Source organism: Pan troglodytes, chromosome 8, assembly GCF_028858775.2.
Source record: "Pan troglodytes isolate AG18354 chromosome 8, NHGRI_mPanTro3-v2.0_pri, whole genome shotgun sequence".
NCBI lineage: Eukaryota > Metazoa > Chordata > Mammalia > Primates > Hominidae > Pan > Pan troglodytes.
The window spans coordinates 13,675,210-13,701,865 of NC_072406.2; the positions used below are offsets into that span (position 1 = coordinate 13,675,210).

Here is a 26,656-nt window from a genome sequence, read left to right on the forward strand (position 1 = left end):
AAACCACCACCAGCCTTACCTAGATAAGCAGAATTCCAATGTTTTTTTAAGTACTTCTCGGGGGTCTTCCTGGCTGTCTGGTTGAGACTCATTTCCTCCTACATAAAAGTAATAATCAACTTAGGAAAACCGGCTTAAAATTTAGGAAGCAGATAATTCAGTACAGCAGTTCTAATGCTTTCAACTTACATTCTGACACAACTACATAAGTGTATCCTAAGTAAGAAAAATGCTACTTTACCTATCAAAAAAGTAAATCATGCAAAAAAACCTATCACTTTATCCCCCAAAACAAAAACAGCACAGTTTAGAAAAATAATCTAAGTCTCATTAGCAGAGTTCAGCAGGGGCTTTTTCTACCAGAAATGACAAGTGTAAGCTTAGTTAATGCCTTGTCTCACTGCAAAAAGAATTTTCAAGTAACCTACACAAACACAAACCCTAAACAATAATAAAATACAGAGGAAAAAATTAAAACAACAACAACAAAGATAACCAGCAAAAAACCAAGGCTGGAGATCAAACAGGCTCTAGGACTAGACAGTTTCTACAACAGAGGCTTCAATTTGCCTTCCAACTTCCAGAGTCGAAGGAACAAGTGAGAATTGTCATGTTACAGAATTCCTGTAAGAGAATGATAAATAAACCAGATCTTCAAGAGGAAACAAAAGCTGGTTCTAAATCCTGGAAGAAATTTCTAAGAAGATGCCAGAGGGCATGGTGTTGTGGTCACAGGCAGCACAGGGCTGTAAATTTGGAGCTCTAGAAGACACTGCATAAACTGCTGGACTCCGGACACTGCATAAACAGGTATTTTAATAATGTTGCGATGACAGGCACTGAAATGCTAAGAACCAAGTTTTTCCTGCCTTCCTATATAAATTAGCATGGTACAATCATATAAGAGCCATGCTAACACAAGAGACACTTGTATCTTAAAAGTCAAAGTTAAAGACCATGAAAAGGCAAAGACAAAGTGGGGCGTTCAGGACAAATGAGAGGGACAGAGAGTTTGTATGGTGTTATACAACGAGCTTAGTAAAAATCCACCCCCATCAGCAAAAAGAAACCAAAACTGCTAAAGTAACCATAACACAAAACCAAACCATGGGACTCAATGAGACTGAAAATGGAAAATTGAAAACACAACCTGATGCCACTGTCCATCTAGACTAAGGTGTCTCCGGGTCACTCATCTAAATTCACACTCCACTCCCCATGTTTAATAGGTATTTACTAAATATTTCCAAGTGCCAGACACTACTGCAGGCTCTGTGAATTCAGCCTGAATAACGCAAAGCCTGTGCTCTCGTGAAGCCAACACTCTGGTGGGAGAGGCAGATAACAGACAGTTAACCAGTAACTATACACATCATGTCAGAGAGAAACGGACACTGAGGAAACAACCCAGGATGAGGGGCAGCAAGGCCTGGTGCCATCCAGACAGGAAGTGCCATATGATCTCATAGAGGAGGGGTGGGGCACGCAGGAAGGTGGGAAGTGTGTTCTAAATGGGGAGCCTCAAGCACAGGGGTCCCAAGGTGGGGCCTCTCAAGGGGTAGAGTCCAGCAGTAGGAGGCCAGCACAGCTGAGAAGAGGGGTGACAGACACAGTAAGAAATGAGGTCACAGAGGCTGGTGTGTGTGTGTGAGATCAAGGAGGACGTTAAAGTAACCTAAACGTAATAGAAAATCAATTCAAGGCTGACATTTTGAAAATCTCTCTCTGGTTCCATGGTGTAGACAGACTGTGAAGGCACCAGCCAGAAGATAATGCAATCACTGAGGACAGGGAGGACTCTCCAAGTGATAGGTGGTGCTGAAGCCACAAGGGAAGGAAGAAAAGCAGCCCAGGACTGAACCCGGGACACTCCCACCTTCAGCAGGAGGCAAGCGCATGAGGGCCAAGGGACACAGGCTCACAGCCAGCAAGGTGGGAAGACCACTAGGATACTGTGAAGTTAGGAGCCAAGAGAATCATCCACTATAACATGACACAGTAGAGCCAGGTAAGTTAAGAAGTCGAAACTAACTACTAGATCTGGCTGCACCAGGGTCATTAAAGAGCTCGACAAATGCTGCTTAGGACAACTGTCTACCTGGACTGGACTCAAGAGGGAATGGAAGCAAAGAGACCTGGACTGCACTCAAGAGGGAATGGAAGCAAGGAGATGGGACAGCAAGCAGAGGGGCTGAAGTGTTCTACAGTGGAAGATGGGCTGCCCGGGGTGGCTTCACCTAAGATGAGAGATAATACCACCTTAGAAAGATGGGGAGTGACCCAACCATGCAAGAAACACCTGGCACTGCAGACAGAGGACACTGAGGAGCAAAGACAATGACAAGTGAGACGGGCTCTCAGGGAGACTGGAGGTTGGGCACATGGTGTTGGTAAGACACAGGCCATCTGCCTCCAGGTAGATGGAGTCACAGGGGCTAGGTTAACTTTCCCTTTAAAACCACCAAGAAACCAAATAAGACAGATGAAATGACAGTTTTCCAGATGTGGGACATAGAGCAACAAAGGACATAGATTCCTATGTGACATGAAACTTTTTTCTTTTTTTTTTTTGAGACGGAGCCTTGCTCTGTCACCCAGACTGGAGTGCAGTAGCGCGGTCCTGCAACCTTGGCTCACTGCAACCTCCACCTCCCGGGTTCAAGTGATTCTCCTACCTCAGCCTCCTGAGTAGCGGGGATTACAGGCACACACCACCAGGCCCAGCTAATTTTTTTTGGTACTTTTAGTAGAGACAGGGTTTCACCATGTTGGTCAGGCTGGTCTCGAACTCCTGCCCTCGTGATCTGCCCACCTCAGCCTCCCAAAGTGCTGGGATTCCAGGCGTGAGCCACCGTGCCCAGCTTGACATGAGACATTAAAGTAACCCCCACAAGTCCAGCCCACTGCCCTGAGGGAAGTCCCAGGCTGTGCCCAGGGAGTGGGAAGTCAGGTGGGAACCCAGTGTATGGCTGTGTGGAAGAGAAAAAGAGAATGCAGGAGATGGGGAGGCTGATTGCATAGGCCAGACAGCACGAGGAGCTCCAGAGAACCACAGGGCCCAGGGCCCATCACGTTGTCGGCCAGGTTCTTTGCAAAGCACGGATGTGATGAAACTACCCAAGGCTCGTGGAAGAACCACCTGAGGGGATCAGAAGTATAACAATATATGTCATTCACGTGCAGAGCCTGAAATGGTTAACCCTCCCCACCAGAAAATCTTGTGATTCCCAGAGCCCTGCCTCGGTGATAGGAAACAGGCCCCACACAGCACCGTCCCACTCACACCTAACATCTTAAAAACAAGATATGAAAGGATCACACTGTTTCCAAGAAACCTGGCTGCATCCCAGAACAAATATCAAATATTTAAAGAAATACAAAAATACTAAGCCCTGAATACAGTAAAACTCAATCTAACTAAAAATTACCATGCATGCAAAGAAAGAAGCAGGAAGATATGACCCATGACAATGAGAAGTATCAACTAACAGAAGCCAATCCAGAACTGACACAGATGTTAAAATTAACTGAAAAGGATGTTAAAAGTTATCATAACTGTATTCCATATGTTCACGAAGTCAGGTAAGGACATAAAAGTTATTAAAAAAGAAAAAAAAAAGAAAAAACTTATAGAGATGAAAACTCCAAAGTCTGATATTAAAAATACTTGATGAGATTAACAACAGGGTAAAACATTACAGCAGACTCGGGAACCTGAAGACACAGTAACAGAAGCTTCCCAAAATCAAACAGAAAAATGAGAAGCACAACCAGCTCAGAGGATCACTAAGCTGCGGACAACATCGAGCAGCTCAGCTCAAGTGTAACAGCAGACCCTGGCATAGTCAGCCCCCAACACAGAGAAAATCTACACACAGGAATAGAGAGCACCAGAAACCACCATGACATGGACAAACACGTATGCTGTTTTGCTTGTTATAGTTTAAATCTCTTTTAAAAATAACTGACTTTTAAATAAAAATAAAAACAATATATTGTCAGTTTATAGCATAAGTAACTGCAAAAGGCATGATGACCAAAGCATCCGGGCCACGAGAGAAACAGCGGCAGACTGCCCTGATGCTGTGCTCTATGTGAAGCAGCACGCAGCCACCTCAAGGTAGACTGTGTTAGCCGGAGGAAGTGGAGCAAAACGCAAAGAAATCATTAAAACAGCGAAACAAAGAAGAAGGCTGCTCCAAAGGAAAACAGAAAAAAAGGGAAAGAGGAACGAAGAACACATGGGACAAAAAGAAACAGAACACGTCTAGCACTCAATCTTGGTTTCTGATATCACTGTCCAATGAAGGACCCAGCGCTCCTTGGAGAAATGGCTGATTCTAAGGCTGAAACAAGGAGAAACAAAACAAAACAAAACAAAATAACCACAAAAAACCCTATGTTGATGGGGCATGTCAAAGGGAGCCGACCAGAACTCCTGATGGCCAAAGCTAGAAGAACAATTTGAGCAACAAAATAAAGCAGTATTGGATTATAACCAAAAGTATAAAACAAACATTCTGGAATCCACACTGCTATAAAGAGTTGAATAAGTAAATAAATAAAGGAGAAGAGACAAATCTCCCATACATAAGAATTTTAAATAATTTACGAAGATTAGTGTCCTCATGGAGGGGGACCATAAATCCCCAACTCCTTAAGTGTGGGCTGTACGCAGCGACTTCCTTCCAAACAGTACAACATGGAAATGGGGAGGGAAAGGGTAACTTCATAGTGAGAAACCCAGTAAACAGCCAGGTGATCAAGATCAACACCAACAGTGGTAAGTCACGTTGACAATGTGCACCCTTGATATATGTGATAAAAGTGGTGTTTTACCTTCTCAAACCCATTACCACTATAGTATCATAATGAGGAAAACATCAAATTCTAATAGAAGACAATGTTGTTACAAAATACTTGACTAGTACTCTTCAGAACTATTATATCAAAACTACCACAAACAAGGAAAGCCTGGGAAACTGTTACAGCCAAGAGGAGCCTAAGGAGACGTAACAATGAAATATAATGTGGTTCTCAGCTGAGATCCCGCAACAGAAAAAGGACGTTAGGTTACGATGTATCGCTACTGGTTCAGTGATTGGGACAAATGTACCATATTAATGCAAGATGTCGGTAATAGGAAAAACTGGGTGCCAGGTATATGGGAATTCTGTGTGTTCAATCATCTCAATTTTTCTAAGTCTAAAACTATTCTAAAACAAATAGCAAGATGAGAGACCTAAACCTAACCAAAGCAATTACCACACTAAACGTTAACGTTCTAAATAGAAGACAAAAAAGCAAAACCCAAATGTTATGTTATCTACAACAAACGCACTTTATTAAATACACAAATAGCTTAAAGTAAAAAGGATATAAGATATACCATATTAAGGCTAGTCAAAAGAAACCTGGAGTGATTACATTAATGTGAGACAAAGTAAATTGAGAGCAAAGACTATTACTAAAGATAAAGAGAGGGGTCAATGAATCAAGAGGCCACAAAAAAGTCTTCAAAATACGTGAAGCAAAAACTGATAAAACTAAAAGGATAAACAGACAAATGCAAAAATTAACAGAACCTTTCTTTCAATAGTTGACAGAACAAGTAGACAGAAATCAGAAAGAGTACATTAATCTTGAACACTACCACTCAACTTGACCTCATTAACACTGACAAAATATTCCCCATAGCAACAGCAAAACACATATTCTTCTCAAGGACAAATGGAATATTTAACAAGACAGCCCATATTTGAAGCCATAAAATAAGACTTAATATATTTAAAGAAATTCAAGTCATACAAAGTATGTTCTTTGACCACAATGAAATTAAACTAGAAATTAATAAAAGCAAGATCCCTGGAAAACCCCCAAATATTTGTAAACTAAATCAAATATCTCCAAATTATCTATGAGTCAAAGAAAAAAAATCAAAAAAGAAATACAGTATTTGGAAGTAACTGAAAATGAAAACAATGCATCTAAATTTGAGAGATTCTGCTTAAGCACTACTTATGGGGAAAATAGTAAAACTAAATGACTATATCAGAAAATAAGAAAGGCCTCATATTAGTGAGCTCTGCTTCCACCTTAGGACACAGAAGAAAGGGTAAATTAAACCCAAAGAAATCGTAACAGAGTATATTACAAACATCAGAAGAAAGAATGAAATAGGAAAGAGTAAAACAAATGAGAAAAATCGATAAAATGAAAACACTAACTTTTTTTTTTTTTTTTTTTTTTTTTTGAGATGGAGTTTTGCTCTGTCCCCCATGCTGGAGTGCAATGGTGCGATCCTGGCTCACTGCAACCTCCGTTTCCTGGGTTCAAGCAGTTCTCCTGCCTCAGCCTCCCGAGGAGCTGGGACCACAGGCGCCTGCCACCACAGGCGGCTAATTTTTGTATTTTTAGTAGAGATGGTGTTTCACTATCTTGACCAGGCTGGTCTTGAACTCTTGACCTCACGTGATCTGCCCACCTCGGCCTCTCAAAGTGCTGGGATTACAGGTGTGAACCACCGTGCCCAACAGAAAACACCTTTTGATAAGGTCAATAAAACTAACAAACCTCTACCCAGACTGATTGGGATTATAAAGAAGACACAAATTACCAATAACAGAGATGAGTGATGTAACATGACTACAGATTTCACAGGTGATAACAGAGTATTATGAACAACTCTGTGCTGTAAATCCCACAACTCAGATGAAATAGACCAAATCTTTGTAACTATATAAACCAAAGCTCCCTCAAGAAGAAATAAATGAGTAGCACTATGAAAAAATAAACTGTAGTTGAAAGCTTTCCCACAAATAAAACTCCTGCCCAGGTGGGACGCGGTGGCTCATGCTTGTAATCTCAGCATCTAGAGAGGCTGAGGTGAGCGGATCACTTGAGCTCAGGAGTTTGGAGACCAGCCTGGGTAACATGGTGAAACTCCATCTCTACAGAAAATACAAAAATAAGCCAGGCGTGGTGGTGTGCTACTGTAGTCCCAGCTACTTGGGAGGCTAAGGCGGGAGAATCGCCTAAGACCGGGAGGTTGGGACTGAGTGAGCCATGATGATGCTACTGCACTCAAGCCTGGGTGGCAGAGCAAGACTCTGTGAGCAACTAAACTAAGTAAGTTTAGTAAGTAAGAAAGGAAAGAAGAAAAAAGGAAAACTCCTGCCTACATGACTTGTTTCACTTCCTCATATGAGGGTGAAATAATACGTAACCTCTTCCAAAAACTTAAATAGAAAGAAAAACACTGAAATGAAAACTAGAAACCAAGATCCCAGGTGTAAAAATTCTAAGCAAAGTTTTGGTAAATGGAATCCAGTAGTATATCCAAAGTATACTGTATCATGATCTACAGAGGTTTAGACCACATATGTTGGTATCACATTTGAAAAACAATTAATACAATTCATCCGAACACACTAAAAAACAACAAATATATGCCCATCCCCATAGATGACAAATTACAATATTCATTCCTCATAAAAATCTCTCAGCAAACCAGGAAAAGAAGAGTGCCTCATCAACATATAAAGGGCACAGACCTAAAACCACCACTAACGTTATACTTCATGGTGAAATACTGAGTGCCTCTTGTAAGACCAGAGACAACCCAAACGTTTGTTCATTCTTTCCACTTCTGTTCACCTTTGTACTGGAGGGCCTATCTATTACAACGGGGCAGGATAAAGAAATAAAAGGCATCAAGATTGGAGAGAAAGTAAAACAGTCTTCATTCTAAAATAATCCAATCATCTATGTAGAAAATCCAATGTAATCTACAAAAAAGTGTCTAAAACTAATAAGTGAGCATAACAAAATTTCTAGGTTTGGACTCAATACATAAAAATGAATGTTTTGATATACTAGTAACAAACAACTGCAAATACAAATTTTAAAAATCACTTACAATAGCACCAAAAAATATAAAATACTTATAAACTGGATAAAAGATGTAAAAGACCAGTACACTGAAAACCAAAAAATACTTCTGAGAGAAATTAAAGATCTAAACAAGTACATCTTGTTCATGGATATTGTTCAGATGTCAATGTTCTCCAACTGATCTATAGATTCAGTGAACCCCCCAACAAAAATCTCAGCACTTTGTAGATACTAACAACCTCATTCTAATTTGCATGGAAATACACAGGAACTGGAATTTAAAAAGTAACTATGAAAAATAGAGTTGGAAGGCTATCACTACCTAATTTCAAGAATTATTAACAGTACAGGCATACCTCAGAGATATCATGGGTTCAGTTCCAGAGTGCTGCAATCAAGCAAATATTGCAATAAAGCAAGTCACACAAAGTTCTGTTTTCCCAGTGAATATAAAAATTATGAGTACACTAAACTGTTGTATATTTAATGTGAGATAGCAGTATGTCCTTAAAAAAAAAACTACAATACCTTCATTTAAACATACTCTATTGCTGGCTGGGCATGCTGGCTCAGGCCTGCAATCCCAGCACTTTGGGAGGCCGAGGCAAGTGGAACACCTGGGGTCAGGAGTTCAAGACCAGCCTGGCTAACATGGCAAAACCCTGTCTCTAATAAAAATACAACAATTAGCTGGGCATGGTGGCACATGCCTGTAGTCCCAGCTACTTGGGAGGCTGAGGCACAAGAATCACTTGAACCCTGGAGGCAGAGGCTGCAATGAGCTGTGATCATGCCACTGCACTCCAGCCTAAGTGACGGAGTGAGATTATGTCTGGAAAAAAATAAATAAAAAGAATCTATTGTTGGAAAATGTTAACGATCATCTGAGCCTTCAGCAAATAATAACCTTTTTTGCTGGTCCTGCCTTGATGATGAGGGCTGACTGTTCAGGATGGTGGCTGCTGAAAACTTGGGCGGCTGCGGCAATTTCTTAAGACAACAGCGAAGTATATCACGTGGACGGACTCTTGCTTTCACCAAAGATTTCTCTGCAGCGTGTGATGCTGTTTGATATCATTTTGTCAACAGTGGGACTTCTTTCAAAATTAGTCAATCCTCTCAAACCCTGCTGCTGCTTTATCAGCTAGGTTTATGGAATATTCTAAATCCTTTGTTGTCATTTCAACAATATTCACAGCGTCTTCACCAGGAATACATTCTAACTCAAGAAACCATTTTCTTTGCTCATCCTTAAGAAGCAAGTTTTACACATTCAAGTTGTACATGAGATTGCAGCAATTCGGTCATATTTTCAGGCTGTACTTCTGATTCCAGTTCTCTTCCTATTTCTACTACCTCTGCAGTGACTTTCTCCACTGGTCATGAACCTCTCAATGTCCTCCATGAGGGCTGGAATCAACGCCTCTGGTTAATGTTGACATTTTGGCCTTCCCTCATGAATCACAAATGTTCTTAACAGCATCTAGAATGGTGAATCCTTTCCAGAATCCATCAGAGGAACCATGATCTATACAGCTAGAGCCTTATGAAATGTATTTTTTAAATAAGAAAATTTGAAAACACAACGACTCCTTGATCCATAGGCTACCGAATGGATGTTGTGTTAGCAGCCATGAAATCAACATTCATCTCCTTGTACACCTGTCAGAGCTCTTGGGTAACTAGCTACATTTTCAATGAGAAATTAAAATCTGAAAAATCTTTCTTTTTTTTTTCCTGAGCAGTAGGTCTAAACAGTAAGCTTGAAATATTCAGTAAACCATGATGTAAACAGATGTCCTGTCATCCAGGCTTTGTTGTTCCACTTAAAGAACACAGGGAGAGCAAATTTAGCATCACTCTTATGGGCCCTAGGATTTTCAGAATGGGAAATGAGGACTGGCTTCAAGTTAACGTCACCAGCTCCATTAGCCCCAACAAGAGAGTTGGTTTCTAATGTTGAAACCAGGATTAACTTCTTCTCTTTAGCTATGAAAGTCCTAGATAACATTTCCTTCTAATATAAGGCTATTTTGTCTCGATTGAAAATCTGTCATTTACTGTAGCCATCTTCATCAATTATCTTACCCAGATCTTCTGGATACCTTGCTGTTTCACCTTGCATTTTTATGTTATGGAGACTGCTTCTTTTCTTTAACTTCATGAAATAACCTCTGTGAGCTTCAAACTTTTCTTCTGCAGCTTCCTCACCTCTCAGCCTTCATAGAACTTAAGAGAGTTAAGGTCTTGCTCTGGATTAGACTTTGGCTTAAGGGAATAATTGTTGTGACTGGTTTTTCTATCCAGATCAAAGTTTCTCCATCTCAGCAAGAAGGCTGTTTTGCTTTCTTATCATTTCTGGGTTCACTGGAGGGGCACTTAATTTCCTTCAATAACTTTTCCTTTGCATTTACAGCTTGGTTAACTGTTTGGCTCCAGAGACCGAGTTTTCGGCCTATCTCAGCCTTTGACATTCCTTGCTTACTAAGCTTAATCACTTCTAGTTTTTGATTAAAAGTGAGATAAGTAAAACTCTTCCTTTCACTGGAACCCTCAGAAGAGGGAATGTAGGGCTATTAATTGGCCTAATTTCAATACTGTCATGTCTCAGGGAATAGGAAGGCCCAAGCAAAGAGAGAGAGAGACAAGGGAAGAGCCAGTTAGTGGAGCAGTCAGAACACACACGTCATTTATATATTAAGTTTGCCACCTTAAATGGTGTGGCTCCTGGCACCCCAAAACAATGGCAGTAGTACAAAACACCAAAGATCATCGATCACCACTAGCATTAATAATAATGAAAAGGCTTAAAATATTGTGAGAATTATGAAAATGTGACACAGAGACATGAAATGAATACATGCTATTGGAAAAATGGTGCCAATTACTTGCTTGATGCAGGGTTGCCACAAAACTTCAATTTATAAAGAAGGTGGTAGCTGCAAAGCACAATGAAGAGTAGCACAATGAAGCAAGCTCTGCTGACAATCCAAGCAGTGCACTATTGGAGTCAAAGCGGGCTAGCGCATCAATGAACAGAACAGACAGTCCAAAAATAAATCCAGACCTACGTGGACAAACGACTTCTGAGAGAGGTGCAAAGGCAACGCAGCAGAGAGAAGTCTTTCAACAAACAGTGCTGCAATAGCTGCAGATTCCTATGCACAAAATGAAAATAACTTTGATCCATATTTCATACCTTATACAAAAACTAACCTAAAATGGACCTAGAAATGTAAAATCTAAAGCAATTAAACTTATAGGAGGAATATAAACCAAAAGGAAGAGCCATAAAAGAAAAAAATGATAAACTTGATTACACAAGAAATTTTAAACTGCTTTTCAAAAATACTCTTGGGAGAACAAAGTACATTGCGTATCTGGACTTATATCCAAAACATATAAATAACTATCAAAAGTGAATAATAAAACAACCCAATAAGAAAATGCACAAACAGGCACAACACCAAATAAGATATATGCATTACAAAAAATTGCTGCAACTTCAGGTTCTGCATGTGAGAAGCCTGGAAGTTATCACTCTGGTCTGACAAGTAAAAAATCTAAAAAGAACAATTAACAACTCTTCTTAGATCCTACGTAAAGTCACAAGGCAAACAACTGCTGCCAAATTGGACAGACAGACAGATAAACAGAGAAGCGATCACAACATATGGAGCAGAAACCTTTGCAGGAACCAGGGCGAGGACAGAAAACACTGTCCTGGAACTGATTAACTGCTGGAAGCTCAGGGTGGCCAAGTCTGAGAGTTAAAAACTGCAGGGAGTCTCAGTCATTGGCGGGTGAGGGGTTCCTGCACTTTTGTGAGTTATACTTTCTGGAGCTCGATCAGGTCCTCATAGTGAATACTAGAGAAAAATCCCTTTGTGCTTCCGGCACGGGTAGGAGAAAAGTAACCATTTTGAAAAATACCAGAGCACTCTGTTCTTCTTAACAAGGTCTGCCCTCAGGAAAGACAGTTTAACCACAGTCCAACTTGCTGGGGTTTAATCAGAGCAGAACATACCTAGAGGAAGGGAAACACCTAGCTCCTGCCTCCTCTGGTCATGCTGCCCCACCTAAGAGGGGAGGAAAGAAGAGAAGCTCCTGTGAGCTTCACAGTCCAGGGCCCGGGCTCACTACAGACTTGAGACTCCCAGGCCTCTTATGGAAGGCGTCCCCTGCCCACACCTCACCCCACAGCACTGAAGGCATAGTCACCACAGTGCCTTCCACCCAGCATGTCACAGCTGGCTCTCAAGAAAGTTACAAGGCATACACAAAGGCCAAAAACACAATGTCAAGAGCAGAGCAAGCATTAGAACCAGGCATGACAGAGATGTCAGAATTATGAGACAGGGAATTTAAAAGAACTAGGATAAGATGCTAAGGGCTCAAATGGATAAAGGAGACACCAGGTAAGAACAGGTGGGCAATGCCAGCAGAGAGATGGAAATCCCAAGGGGGGGGAAAAAAACTGTGAGAGATGAAAACTACTGTAACAGAAATGCAGACTGCCTTTGATGGGCTATTAGGAGACTGGACATGGATGAGGATCTATCAACAGAAACCTCTGCTGGCACTCAGAAAACAATACCCCAAAATGAAGGCCTCAGAAACAAAAGTTTTTTGGGTCTTGTTTTATGTCCTTGAGAGCTTGAACTGTGACCAAGTGGGAGCACTCTTTGGTCTCCACCATTGGGGGAGGTACGATTTTCGGATCAGGTCAGGTGGCCGGTCTGAAGACAGGAACCCAAGACTTTTTGTTCTGCATACGTCAAGCGCTCGGGAGTTTGTCTTAATAAGAGGTCCCACGTGTAAGGGGCTTTTGTCATCTCAACTCCTGCTGCCTGGTTAGTCTGTGTCAACAAGAGTCTTTGCTGATTGAACTCATTCCTGACAGTGAATGTTTTGTGGGAGGTATCTTTGGAATTGCTTCTTCTATGTCCTCTCCAGGATCTATCCTGGACTTTATACACCACTGAAAATTCTAAATGTCAATGGCCAAAAGATGGATCCTTTAAATTAGAATTGTAAATTTAAAAAAGGATTTTAGAAATCTCATCCTAAACAACTGATAAAAACATCAAGAGCAAAAAGGGTGCTTGGCATCACTAACCACTAGGAAATGCAAGCCAATTTCTAGAAAGACCCAACAGTGCTATGGTTAGCCTTAAAAATTCTCTTTAAAATTAAAGAGCAAAAATCTGACCTGAAACAAAATTAAAAATTTTTTAAGCTTAAACTCCTACTTTGGATCCCCCTGTTGGTTAACAATGAGGGCTCCTCTATATTCTTGTAGGCCCACAGTTAAAATTCCAGGCTTTCCCTGCGGTGGCCTATTAGACACACAGCCCAATGCAACAGAAGAGAGGGCCGAGAAAGAAATCCTTGCATACATGGCCAATTGTTTTTTTTAACAGGCGTGCCACGACCGTTCTATAGAGAAAGGGCAGTCTTTTCAATAAATAGTGCAAGGACAACTGGATATCCACATGCAAAAACAAAGTTGGATCCATACTTTATACCATATACAAAAATTAACTCAAAATGATCAAAGATCTAAATGTAAGACCCGAAACGATAAAACTCAGACGAAAACACAGACAAAACCTTCATTATAATAAATTCAACAATGTTATCTTAGATATGACACCAAAGGCATAGGCAGCCCAACAAAAAATAAACAAACTGAACATTATGAACATTTTAAATTTTGTACATCAAAAGACACTTTGAATAAAATAAAAAGGCAACCCATATAATGGAAGAAAATAATTGTGATTGATGTATCTGATCAGGGATTAATACACAGAATATATTGAGAACTCCTAAAGACATTAACAAAAACCTGATTCAAAAATAGGCAAAGGACTTGAATAGACATTTATCCAAAGAAGACAAATTGCCAATAAGAACAAAAACGGTGCTTGGCATCACTAACCATTAGGGAAATGCAAGCCAAAACTACAAAGATATACCCACTAGAATGACTACTATCAAAAAAATCAGAAAATAGGCTGGGCGCGGTGGCTCATGCCTGTAATCACAGCACTTTGGCAGGCCGAGGCAGGCAGATCACCTGAGGTCAGGAGTTCGAACCCAGCCTGGACAACATAGCTGAACCCTGTCTCTACAAAAAATACAAAAGTTAGCTGGGTGTGGTGGCTCACGCCTGTAATCCCAGCACTTTGGGAGGCTGAGATGGGCAGAGGTCAGGAGCTTGAGACCAGACTGGCCAACATGGTGAAACCCCGTCTCTACTAAAAATACAAAATTTAGCTGGGCGTGGTGGCTCACACCTGTAATCTAGGCTACTTGGGAGGCTGAGGCAGGAGAATTGCTTGAACCCGGGAGGTGGACGTTGTAGTGAGCTGAGATTGCTCCAGTGCACTCCAGCCTGGGCAACAGAATTATTCCATTTCAAAAAAAAAAAAAAAAAAAAATCAGAAAATAACAAGTATTGGCAAGGATTTAATAAAACTGGAACCCTTGTACACTGATGGTGGCAATGTAAAATACTATGGCCTGTATGGAAAACTGTATGGTGATTCCACCAAAAAAAGTTAAACATAAGAATTACCATATGATCCAGAAATTCTACTTCTGGAAGACAGTTCGGCAGCTTTCTACAGAACTAAACATACTCTGAACTTATGATCCAGCAATCACACTCCTGGGTATTTACCCAAAAGAGTTAAAAACTTCCTTCCATACAAAAACCTGCACATGAATGCTAATAGCATCTTTATTTGTAATTGCCAAAACCTGGAAACAACCAAGATGTCCTTCAGTAGGTGAATGACTAAGTAATTTGTAGTATGTCCAGACAATGGAATGTTATTCAGTGCTAAAAAGAAATGAGTTATCAAGCCTTGAAGACATGGAGGAAGCTTAAATGTATGTTACTAAATGAAAAAAACCTATCTAAGAAGGCTACATCCTGCAGTATTCCAACCCTATGACATTCTGGAAAAGGTAAAACTATGGAGACAGTGAAAAAACCAATGGATGCTAGGGGTTGGGGGGAGGGAGGGGTGAGTAGGCAGAACACAGATGACTTTTAGGGCAGGGAAACTACTCTCTCTGATGCTACAATGGAGGGTACACGTCATTATACATTTCTCCAAACCCACAGAACGTACAACACCAAGAGTGAGCCCTCATGTAAACTGTAGATTTCAGGTAATAATGATGTGCCAATATAGGATCATCAATTATACAAAGGCACCCTCTGGTGAGGGAGTGTGGATAGTGAAGAAGGCCATGCATGTGTGGGGGTGGGGGGAGGGGAGTATATGGGAGATCTCTATACCTTCCACTAAAACTCGCTGTGAACCTGAAAGTGCTCTAAAAAAAAAGTCTTTTTTTAAAAAAGGATGTTTGATAGCATTAGTCCTTAGGGAAACATAAATTAAAGCCACATTAAGATTCTACTGTCTCCCTTTTACAACAGCTAAAATTAAAGACTGACCCTGAGGTCATAAGGGTCATAAGGATGTGGTGCTTTAATCCACCACTGGTTGAGAATAGAAAATGGTACCACCACTTTGGAAAACTGCCTTACCATTTCTTAAAAGGATAAACATGCCTACCAGATGATCCAGCTACTCCATTCCTAGGTATTTTACCCAAGAGAAATGAAAACATATGTTTATATGAAATCTTGCTGACAAACGTTCATTTTTATGAACACTTTTTTTATTGGCAAAGCCACATTTTGAAAACAATCCCAAAATCCATGAATAGGGGAATAGAAAAACAAACTGTGATCTATCCATATCATGAATACTTCTCAGCAATAAAAATAAATGATTAATTCATGTTACAACATGAATCAGTCTCAAAAATAGTATAACCTAAGTCAGACAAAAACAGTACACACTGTCAAATTCTATCACACGTCTGTTGTCCAGCAACTTGTGGGGCTGATGCAGGGGGATCTCTTGAGCCCAGGAGTTCCATCTTTTTTTTTAAACAGAAAAAAAATCTACGAAATGCAAACTGACATATAGTGATAGAAAACAGACCACTGGGCCGGGCATGGAGGCTTACGCCTGTAATCCCAGCACTTTGGGAGGCTGAGGTGGGCGGGTTATGAGGTCGGGAGATCAAGACCATCCTGGCTAACACAGTGAAACCCCGTTTCTACTAAAAATACAAACAATTAGCCAGGTGTGGTGGTAGGCACCTGTAGTCCCAGCTACTGGGGAGGCTGAGGCAGGAGAATGGCGTGAACCCTGGAGGCAGAGGTTGCAGTGAGCCGAGATCACGCCACTGCATTCCAGCCTGGGTGACACAGCGAGACTCCATCTCAAAAAGAAAAAAACAGACCACCGGTTCCATGGAGAAAGGAGAGGGCACAGGAAGCTCTTCCTGGTGTTTGGGATGTTCGTGATCTTGATTGTGCTGAGGATTTTACAGGTACAGAACAACTTATCAAACTGGGTGGACAAAGCAAAGAGGAATGAAAGAGGCAACAAATTAATAATGTATTATTTCCTCAATTGTCCTTAAGCTACGGAAAATCTGGGGTATACCTGAAGTATATGATGTTTATTGTACATCGGTTATGCCTCACTAATGCTTTATAGGAGTGAGAGAGGGAGTAGGTGGAGGCAGATGAAGGAGGAAGACAGAGCAGAAGGTATTCTTTTTCTTCTTTTGAAAATAGTTTTAAATACCCCTTTTAAAAAGAATCACCTTTTGAAATTAAACTTTCCAGAATATACTTTAACATGTTGTTATTTCACTTTTGATAATGTTCCCTATCTTCTATCTTCAGACAGATTTTAACATGTTATTTCACTTTTGGTAACGTTATCTATCTCCTGTCTTCAGGCAGATTTTCACAAGTTATTTCACTGTTGATAACATTACCCATCTTCCATCCTCAAGACAGATCTTCACATCTGTCTACCTCCTATCTATCTTCCATCTTCTGTATAAATTCTGACCCCAGTTCAAGATTAGGTCATTTCAATTTAGTCTGAAACTTAAATTGTTTATTTTGAACCATTTTACTTCCTACCATTAGGATTCTCACTCCCTCAATGTATAATGCCTTTTTATCTTTTGTAAAAATCTGTTTTAATGATGAGCATTCCTTTCCTTTGCCATCTTAAATTCAATGGACTCTAACATGACTCCAGTTTATCCCAATGTTCTGCCATTCCCAAGTCACTAACCAGTTACTGGTGAATTAACAAGGGGGATGTAATCAAATTACATTGCTGAATACTGGCCTTCCTCAGATTTAGAAAACTGCTCATGTAGACGGGAAATTCACTTTATGCAAATTCAAGATGGCAAATTTATATTTACAAGAAACAAGCATGGCTTAATTTTTGTACCTTTATAAATACTTGATTCATTTTACCAAACAATTATTTAAAGCAATAAGCTCCACTGAAAAAAAAAAAAAAAATAACCGTCACAGAACATCTACACATTTTCCCTCTTAAGTGACAGTTTCTGACTTTGACAGTCTTAAGCCAATGAAGTCATTCTGCATGGCTGTGCCTTACAGCATCGAGGTCTGGCCTCTCCAGCCCTGCCCAGTGCATTCCCTGGTCACTGGGATAACGAAAAGTCCATGGCAAGTGGGGTGGGGGAGGGGACAGGGACTGGTTAAGAACAATTGTGGTAATAAAAATGAAAACATGAGAGGCCGAGGCGGGCAGATCACAAGGTCAGGAGATCGAGACCATCCTGGCTAACATGGTGAAACCCCATCTTTACTAAAAATACAAAAAATTAGCCGGGCGTGGTGGCGGACGCCTGTAGTCCCAGCTACTCAGGAGGCTGAGGTAGGAGAATGGCATGAACTCAGGAGGCGGAGCTTGCAGTGAGCCGATATCTCGCCACTGCACTCCAGGCTGGGTGACAGAGTGAGACTCCATCTCAAAAAAAAAAAAATGAAAACATGAAAAAGTTCCTGCATTTCCAGTAACGTGTGGTACACTCCATAACTGGGCCTGAACATCTCCTTTCCCACCTACTCTCTTCCTTTCCATTTTTTAGCCACTACTACATACTAAGGTACTTACAACCCTACATGAGAACAACAGAGATTCTATCCAGATGGTCTTACGTTTGCTTTCCTCCAAGCCATTCTTTCACACTCCTGCAAAATTTACCTTCCCCAAACAACTTATTTTCTTCATGTCACTCATTTCCTCATCAACAGGAAAGAAGTTCAAATGTGAATGGCTTCTAAGACTTGCAAATGGGGCCTCAATTGCCCCTACCTACAATACCACAGCATTCCCCCTCTATCCCCTTCCCTTTACCCAAACTGTCTTACTCTCAAATCCAACATTAACGTTCCACCTCTGCACTTTTACTGACACTTCGCACTACTAAATAGGTTTCATTTTTTTTTTTTGAGATGGAGTCTCGCTCTGTCGCCCAGGCTGGAGTGCAGTGGTGCGATCTCGGCTCACTGCAAGCTCCGCCTCCAGGTTCACGCCATTCTCCTGCCTCAGCCTCCCGAATAGCTGGGACTACAGGCGCCCGCCACCACGCCCAGCTGATTTTTTTTGTTTTTTTTTTTTAGTAGAGACGGGGTTTTACCGTGTTAGCCAGGATGGTCTCGATCTCCTGACCTCGTGATCTGCCCGCCTCGGCCTCCCGAAGTGCTGGGATGACAGGCGTGAGCCCCCGCACCCGGCCCAGGTTTCATCTTTTGAGACCTTACATTCTCCATTGCACCTCCCTAACCAGGGCCTCTCATCTTCTCTGCATCCACATAAGGGTGAGTTTAAAGTAGAATTAAAAGCAGGCAAAGACAGACACATTGTGTAGAGAATGTTAATACTCTAAATAAAAAAAATAAATAAAGCAGCCCATATTCCCTGGAAAAATGCACCCATAAGATATGTTTACCTGTCTCACTATTTTCAGGCAGAGAGTCATATTCTGAGGGACCCAGAGCGAGAGCGTTCATGTCTGCTGGGTCCGACTCCTGCGGGTCTGGCAATGCGGCATTCTCATGGCCCTGGTCACCAACACCATTGGCATCCGATCCTACAATTAGGAGTTTACCCCAAAAAGGCAGGGTTAGAAGCATAACTTTCTCTTAAAACAAAGCTTACACTTGCAGTGACTCAACTTCTTTAGACTGTAAAAGACCTCTGGGCTCTCAAGCACTGCCACATACCATGACACAGTTATGAATGAACAACATCTTAAAGACAGATTAAAATGGCAACAAAAGCACAGGCCTGAAAGCAGGGGGCTGCACACCACGGCCATGCTCAGCTTACCCTGCGGGCCACGGTCTGCGTGGTGGCCAGCCACCTCCTCCCATGCAGCACTCACACCGTCAGCAGCACTGCTTGCTTCCAGATGTAACACAGGAGCCCCCCACACTTCTGCATTAGGGTTCAGCTCTGAAACCTTAGTTGCTGGTACCTAGGAAGAAATGTGAGATAGACATTTGTATCCAAATGTCAACCAAATACAATTTTACTCATTAATGCAGAGTTAAGAGACATCAGATATAGGCTCCAAAGGCTCAGCCTACGTATTTATACACACCTTTGGAATGAAATCAGGTTCAAAATTAAAAAAAAAAAAAAAAGCAGTCAGAATTCCATTAAATTCCCCCCAAGTTTTAAGTTCCTCCTCCCAAGACCAAGGCTTGCAGAGATGGGGAAGGACAGGCCTGCCACCAAAAGATTCAGTGTTTCACAAACTATACCTGAGGAATAGCTGGTGACTTCCTAGACTCCTAATAAAATCACAATTCAGGGTTTTACAAACTTGAATACAACGCAGATGAATAAAATTCTAATTAGAAAGCTTAAACAAGTCAGCAGTGTGTGGTGGCTCACACCTGTAATCCCAGCACTTTGGGAGGCCAAGGCGGGCGGATCACCTGAGGCCAGGAGTTCATGACCAGCTTGGCCAACATGGAGAAACCCTGTCTCTACTAAAAATACAAAATTAGCCGGGCGTGGTGGCGTGTGCCTGTAATCCCAGCTACTCGAGAGGCTGAGGCAGGAGAATCACTTGAACCCAGGAGGCAGGGGTTGCAGTAAGCTGAGATCGCACCACTGCACCCAACCTGGGTGACAGAGCAGAACTCCATCTCTAAAACAAAAAAAAGAAAGCAAGCTTCAAAAAGTCACATAAACAAAAGGTGTAGAAGATGAAAATTGCTCCTAAGAATGAAGGTGTTCTAATAGGTCTGTCAGGGATACTACAGGATAAGAAAGCTCAGGCATCCTTTGAGGAAGAAGATAAAATATCTCATATTTTTCACAGAACTACCTGTTCCCATTCCCAATAGAGCTTCAGTATCACCTTGAAAGAAAATCCACAGGTGACCATGAAGCTGCTAGTCCAGTGTTCTGGACAACGGGCTCTCAGATCACTGGGGCTGAGGCCAAAGCTGCCATGGACAGCTGTGGCACATGGGCTAAACCTCACCTGGAAGACAGCACAACAGCATGATGCCTGGCACATACCAAGCTCATCGGCCATCATGACAGTCACGCATGTTCAGTTAGTCCCACAGGGCAGTCCTCTACTCAAAACCCTCCCGCATCAGCTTGGCTCATTTGGAGTAAAAGACAAAGTTCCCACTGCAGCCACAGCGCCCTCCTGTGCTCACTGCTCCCTGGCCTTGTCCATTTCCAGGCACACTGACCTCCTTGCTGTCTCTGGGCACACTGGCACTTTTGCTCTTCCCGTCCGTCTGTCCAGAACATCCTGCCCAGAGACTGGGGACTGGTGGTCCTTCCTGACACAGCGAATAAACCCACAAAAAAGTCCCCCACCATGTGGATACTCCCTACTCCCCTGATTTTTCTGATACAAGCCTTTCTTATGCTTACATAAGCACTCCCCAAAGCCTAAAGAAAAGTCAAATGTCCAAACACACAATCCTTCAACAAACTTACACATGATTTGCCTTTTCAAATGTACCACCCACCTTCACACCACAGTGCAGGAAGTCAAAGCTTCTGGAGGAAGGGACAGGTCCCTGGTCCCCGGTGCCCCTTGGACCCAGGCTGCAAGCTGGGAGCAGTTACACTGCACTACCCCAGCATGCAGCATAGACACACCAGTTTCTGCGGCCCAGAACACAGGAGAAGGGCTGGAAAGCACCACCATGAGCCGTCAAATAAACAATGGGTGCATTAACAATTTTTAAAAGACAGAATAAATCCACATTGGCTCAGGTGATGGGGCTGGTAGTAAAAAACATAAAACTATTTCTGAAACTGAGAGAAGGCAGCTGATGTGGTTTGTTCGTTCCTGCTCCTCCAGTCACTGGACCACCAACGAGCATCATGCCCATAAAACCAGATGTTTAAATGAGTATCTATCTGGAATTCTTTTTACTTTTTTTTTTTTAAGTACTGGTGATAGGGCAAATTATTGGGTTCCTTCAAGAATATTATAATCAAGAAGCACCAATTCTTCAATTTTCCCTCTTGGATTGCATCTAAACTTCATTTTTGGCCTCTGCTTCTGCATAGTGTTACTTGCCCTCTTCTCTCTCATCCACCCATCTGTCCAACAAGTGCCTCTGACATGTTCACCAGCATGCTTGTGCCAGGCACGGCACTGAGCTGGCAGGTCTGATGGTGAAGGAAGCAGACAGGAGCTCATGGAGCTACATGAGGGGGCAGGAGACAGCCACAGGTCACCCACAACACTGCCTCTGGCAGCGTTTACGCCGCTCCACCTGATCTGTTGTCTTTGTAAATTCATTTCTCTATTCTCTTTCCTACTCTAATACTTCCATACATCATCTTTCCTAATTAGACCCAGTCTGTTTTCACCACCACCACACAATCCAGTTTTCCAGCCTCAGTTCCATTCCATCCACTTAGCTGGCTCCCCTCAGCTCATGCACATACTACACGTGCTTTAAATTCCCAACACTAACTAACAGTAACCTTCTCTATTATTAGTACCTTTTGCAGTTGACTGTCCTATAGTACCAAAATACATTTTGTGGTTTATTAATACAGACCAACAGCACTTTGAAAGCAGTGACAGCATGGCTGTTGGGGCTCCCGTGGCCCTCGTGTTCCTCCTATTCCAGGGTGGCAGTCACCATGGGCATTTTCCTCACTGTAGTACTGCTGATAGCCAGCACAGTCCTGAATTCAGTAGGGAGGTGCTCAAGATATATGAGGAATGAATCAATGTTTAATAAATAACATAAATTTATATTTTCCACTATTTGACAACTTCTGCAAGGTTTTATGCCACAAATGACTAGGACTCTACCCTTAACCAATGACTACCTCTTAGTGAAGCAGTCCAAATCAAGTGTATGCAGTTAGGAAATGTTCAATCAATACTGTGACTGAAGAGATGTCACCAGGAATGAAAGAATGAAGATGTCTTTTAAGGCTTAATGACATTCAAGGATCTACCACGTGCTGAGCACATTCTACGCACTTCCTTGTACTGAATCAGAACAAGTCTTGGAGGTCGTTATTCACTGGACTCATTTCACAAATGAAAAAACCAAGGCAGAGAAAGGTTGAGTAACTTCCCCATAAAAATGATGGTAATTAGAAAGTTAGATTCTAAGCAATTGCGTTCAGCAAAATTCAACACTCATCAAGAGTTCATTAACTTATAATTCATGAGAAATAGTTTGTATTAAACAAAGATCTGAATCTCCTACTATTTCTATAAAATATGGTTATTCTCTTGCAGTAATATGGAACTCTAAATGGTTATCAAGAACTCCAGCGTCGGCCGGGTGTGGTGGCTTATGCCTGCGATCCCAGCATGTTGGGAGGCCAAGATGGGCAGATCACTTATGGTCAGGAGTTCAAGTCCAGCCTGGCCAACATGGTGAAACCCCGTCTCTACTGAAAATACAAAAGTTAGCTGGGTGTGGTGGCACACACCTGTAATCCCAGCTACTTGGGAGGCTGAGGCAGGAGAATCATTTGAACTCAGGAGGCGGAGGTTGCAGTGAGCTGAGATGGTACCACTGCACTCCAGTCTGGGTGACAGAGCAAGACTCCATCCTTGAAAAAAAAAAAAAAAAAAACAACTCCAGTGTCGTCTGCTTGACTGTAAGTCTTATTTTTCCATTAAAAATGTATGGCTAAGCAATGGTTATTAAAACCACAGGCAAGCTGACCTTAACAGCCACATTCCAAAGTGAACATGCCTGAGTTCTGATGCTTTAAATAAACCCTTCCACCCCACCCCATCCTGTGCGAAACAATATGCTCCACTTTGAAAAATAACGTATCAATTAATAAGTTTGTATAACTACCGATACGAGACAGAACAGTCTCTCTGACAAGTTACTGACTAGGAACTGGAGTGATTAATGCTGGAGAAGGGGGACTGGCCGGTGAGGTACAGAAAGCAGGTGAGAAATAGGGGAAAGAAACATTCCATGCAAGCACCAACCACTCCTACAGATGCACTAAAAAGCTTAGTAATTCAGGGCAATTTGCTGACTTCAGAACCATACAAGGCTCTACCTCCAGTTCTTTATTTGTGAAATGGAGTAATAGCTGCTATATTAAGATTTGCTTAAAAAAAAAAAAAAAAGACACCTGTAACAGCACTTTCAAAATTGAAGCTCTGAAAGGCAAGGCACCATCGTTAAACGTGGTAACGCCTCGTATGAGAATACTGTTTGGGAATACCTCATAATGGAAAAGCTAATTTAAAACTGGAAGCACACCTCTCACTTAGGCATCATTTATGCTCTTTGTTGATGTCTGAGGCAGTGACACTGGTAACTAACTGAAAATTATGTCACTTCTGTAAAAGATTAACTGCAGATTATCTTAAAGATGTAGTTTTATACTGTTTTGCCTCCACAACTATTTAAGGAGCAAAACTAATGAATTTGAACATAACTCTCTCCAGAAAAACTCCCAGTGTGGGCACGGAAATAAAAGAGGTTGATGGATCATTCCTTACACTACAGAAGGGGATTTCTACTTGTTTATTTCCATATAGTAAGTGTTGACATTTGAGCCATCTCTATCTCCTTAATATCAATACTTTTCCTTGCTTCATTGCCCACAAAAATCATGAATAAACCACTGGTTGAATAATGAGATCTTGCTACTCTGAGTATGTGTTTTCAATCACACTGCTTCGATAAATGTCTGTTTTGGGAGGAAAACTAATTTCCTGTTGTTGAATGATGTTGACATTTATTACAGAATTTCTGGAAAGATGCTCAAATTAGCTGCCCATAGAGTCATTTGCTAAGCTTCTTCCAAACCAGAGGGACAGCCTTATCTCGGGGTTCTGAAAAAGAAAGAGCTCCACAGTAATTCTAACTGCAAGAAGACAGAACCAAGATTTCATAGGCAGTTAAAAGCAGCAAATTCTACCTGCCTCAGACACATACAAAGATATAAGGAAGCACAGATTTTTAGGTAAGTTTGTCTTCTGCAGTGTGACTTATACCTTCAATGGGCTCACATGCTTATCGAATCAACTACACTGCCCACGAGATAAGATGCCCTCAAAGGGCTCTGACAACACTGCGGCCAGGAAGACAGAAGAGCTGGCAAAATTCACAGACAGAAAAAAGTCAACACAGAGCTCAGGGCATGCTTTAGTGCTAACAAGAGTTTGCACACAACCGCTGTCTTAAGTACACCAAACAAGAATTCATATTCTCCAATTTGGAAATCATTAATGTTATAGTAATTCACAGCCATATATAAGCATTCAAATAACTACCCACTGTTTAGAGTAAATCTTTATTAATTTTAAGTTAAAAACAATTAAAATTGGCCAGCCCGGTGGCTCATGCCTGCAATGCCAGCACTTTGGGAGGCTGAGGCGGGTGGATCTCCTGAGGTCAGGAGTTCAAAACCGGCCTGGCCAACATGGCGAAATCCCATCTCTAAAAATACAAAAATTAGCCAGGTGTAGTGGCACATGCCTGTAATCCCAATTACTCGGGAGGCTGAGTCACGAGAATTACTTGAACCCGGCAATCACTTGAACTTGGGAGGTGGAGGTTGCAGTGAGCTGAGATCACGCCACTCCAACTTGGGTGACAAAAGTGAGACTCTGTCTCAAAAAATAAATAATAATAATAATAATAATAAATTAAAATGTATAGCCCAGCATACCGCAGCACAATAGTAAACACACAGAAAACATACTTACGAACTGTCCGTCTCTATCATGCCATCCCCAAACAACACCGTCCTCTGACACCGGTAGCTGAGGAGTGTTTTCTGAAAACAAAGCAATTTCCAAGGCCTGTGGCTTATGGTGCAGATCCTCACTAAATATTGTTTCACCTTCTAGAGCACCTTTTGTGACTGTATTAGTCCAGAGATAGCCCATTTGATATCCACCACAACCACTGGCCAGTCTTTCAGAAAATGCTGGGTTTCCTAACCCTCCCATCGGGTAATAGGAAAATTCACTCAAAAAACGGGAGACTCCTTCTGGGAAACTCTGCCAATCCACTTTTGAGGGATGTTCACATCTATTTAGGACACCTTCTGTGAGTGATAAAATGTGGCCACTACTTGGTACAATCGTGTCTTTGCTATCCACGGGGACAGCGGGAATCCCCTGCGCTGCATCGCAGGGGGCAGCTGTGTATCTGTCCGCTAGGGTGGGATCAACACCGACCAGAAAGAAATGGCCACTGGGAGTGTCATGTGACTCTATTTTCTCAAAACTCACCTTAGCATTTCCCATAAAACCCATTTCACCATTTAAAGTCGACTGTGTAAGAGTGGACTTGGCGTTTCCTTCTTTGAAATGGTGTGCACGTTCACTCGTCCCACATGGACCCAGGCAGTCAGTAATTCTGGGGTCAATACTATCTTTCTCCAAATAAAGTCTCTCTTCCTCTTCTTTACATGTTAGTTTTGGTTTACTCAACCCTGATGTATTATTACCAAAGATACCAGAAGCTTCTTCAATTGATTCAGAGGAAATTCCCTTCCATTTGGGGCTTTTACCACCACTAACAGAATTCTCTACTATTTCTGACTTCTGTATAACTGGATTAACACTTGGACTGAAAGGTGGTAACACACTAAGAACATTATATTTGCAGTCGTATACTCGGTGTGTTTCATAACTTTTTTCTATTTGATTAGTTTCAAAATCAGCGTTCTCTGTTGCACTAGAACTAACGCAGGAGAGTACATCCTGACTTGGCACTGCCTCATGTCTTTGTGTACCTGTTTCCCACTCATAGGTTGTTCTAGAATCTGACTTGACAGTCTCTATGTCATCTTCACTTGTCTCACTATACTCTGCTTGCAGTGATTCTTTTTCACTACCTTCTAACCTTTGAGGGTCACTCAGCTGGTCTCGTGACACACTGACTGAACTCTTCACACATATTTCACCCTCTGTTTTGTCACCTGGGCTTGTTTCCCTCTCTTCTTCCTCTGTGCAGGTGAAAATAAATGCGGAGGAAACACAGTTACTGTGAAGAGATCTGGAGTGACTGGGAGACTTGCCATCGGGGGGCACTCCTTGTGCCATGCTAAGCTTTAGGCCATCTGTCCTCTGCACCGTCCCCTGCGTGTCCACCACACGCTCCACACAAGTTTGGTCACAGGTCTGTGTTGCAGCCTCATCTGCTTGACACCAAGATTTTGACTCAAAAGCCCTTACACCATGACCCTCAGCCTTCCAAACGCCAATTCTGTCCTCTTCTTCGTAAAAGGCACTATTTTCAGATTGCAGAGACACCTCACCTCTGTCTGGCAGCAGGGGACTTCTGGCCTCCAGGCTGCAGTCCCCTCTGCGCTGTGCCTTCCTG

The 26,656-nt window shown here is 41.9% G+C and overlaps 1 protein-coding gene across 11 annotated transcripts in view; it reads right to left on the minus strand.

Moving 5' to 3' along the window:
* LARP4B (La ribonucleoprotein 4B) overlaps positions 1-26,656 on the minus strand; it is a 121,990-nt gene that overhangs the window by 35,551 nt on the left and 59,783 nt on the right. For 9 of the 11 annotated variants that reach the window (XM_016962531.4, XM_016962530.4, XM_063781283.1 and 6 more), the window contains exons 4-6: positions 19,161-19,308; positions 18,781-18,921; positions 20-98 (exon numbers count right to left, since the gene is read on the minus strand). In XM_016962531.4, the coding sequence (XP_016818020.1) occupies positions 20-98; positions 18,781-18,921; positions 19,161-19,308 (368 nt within the window). Of the gene's footprint in view, positions 1-19; positions 99-18,780; positions 18,922-19,160; positions 19,309-25,029; positions 25,101-26,656 lie in introns of all 11 variants that reach the window. The other 2 variants (XM_063781285.1, XM_063781284.1) reach the window with 1 other exon arrangement.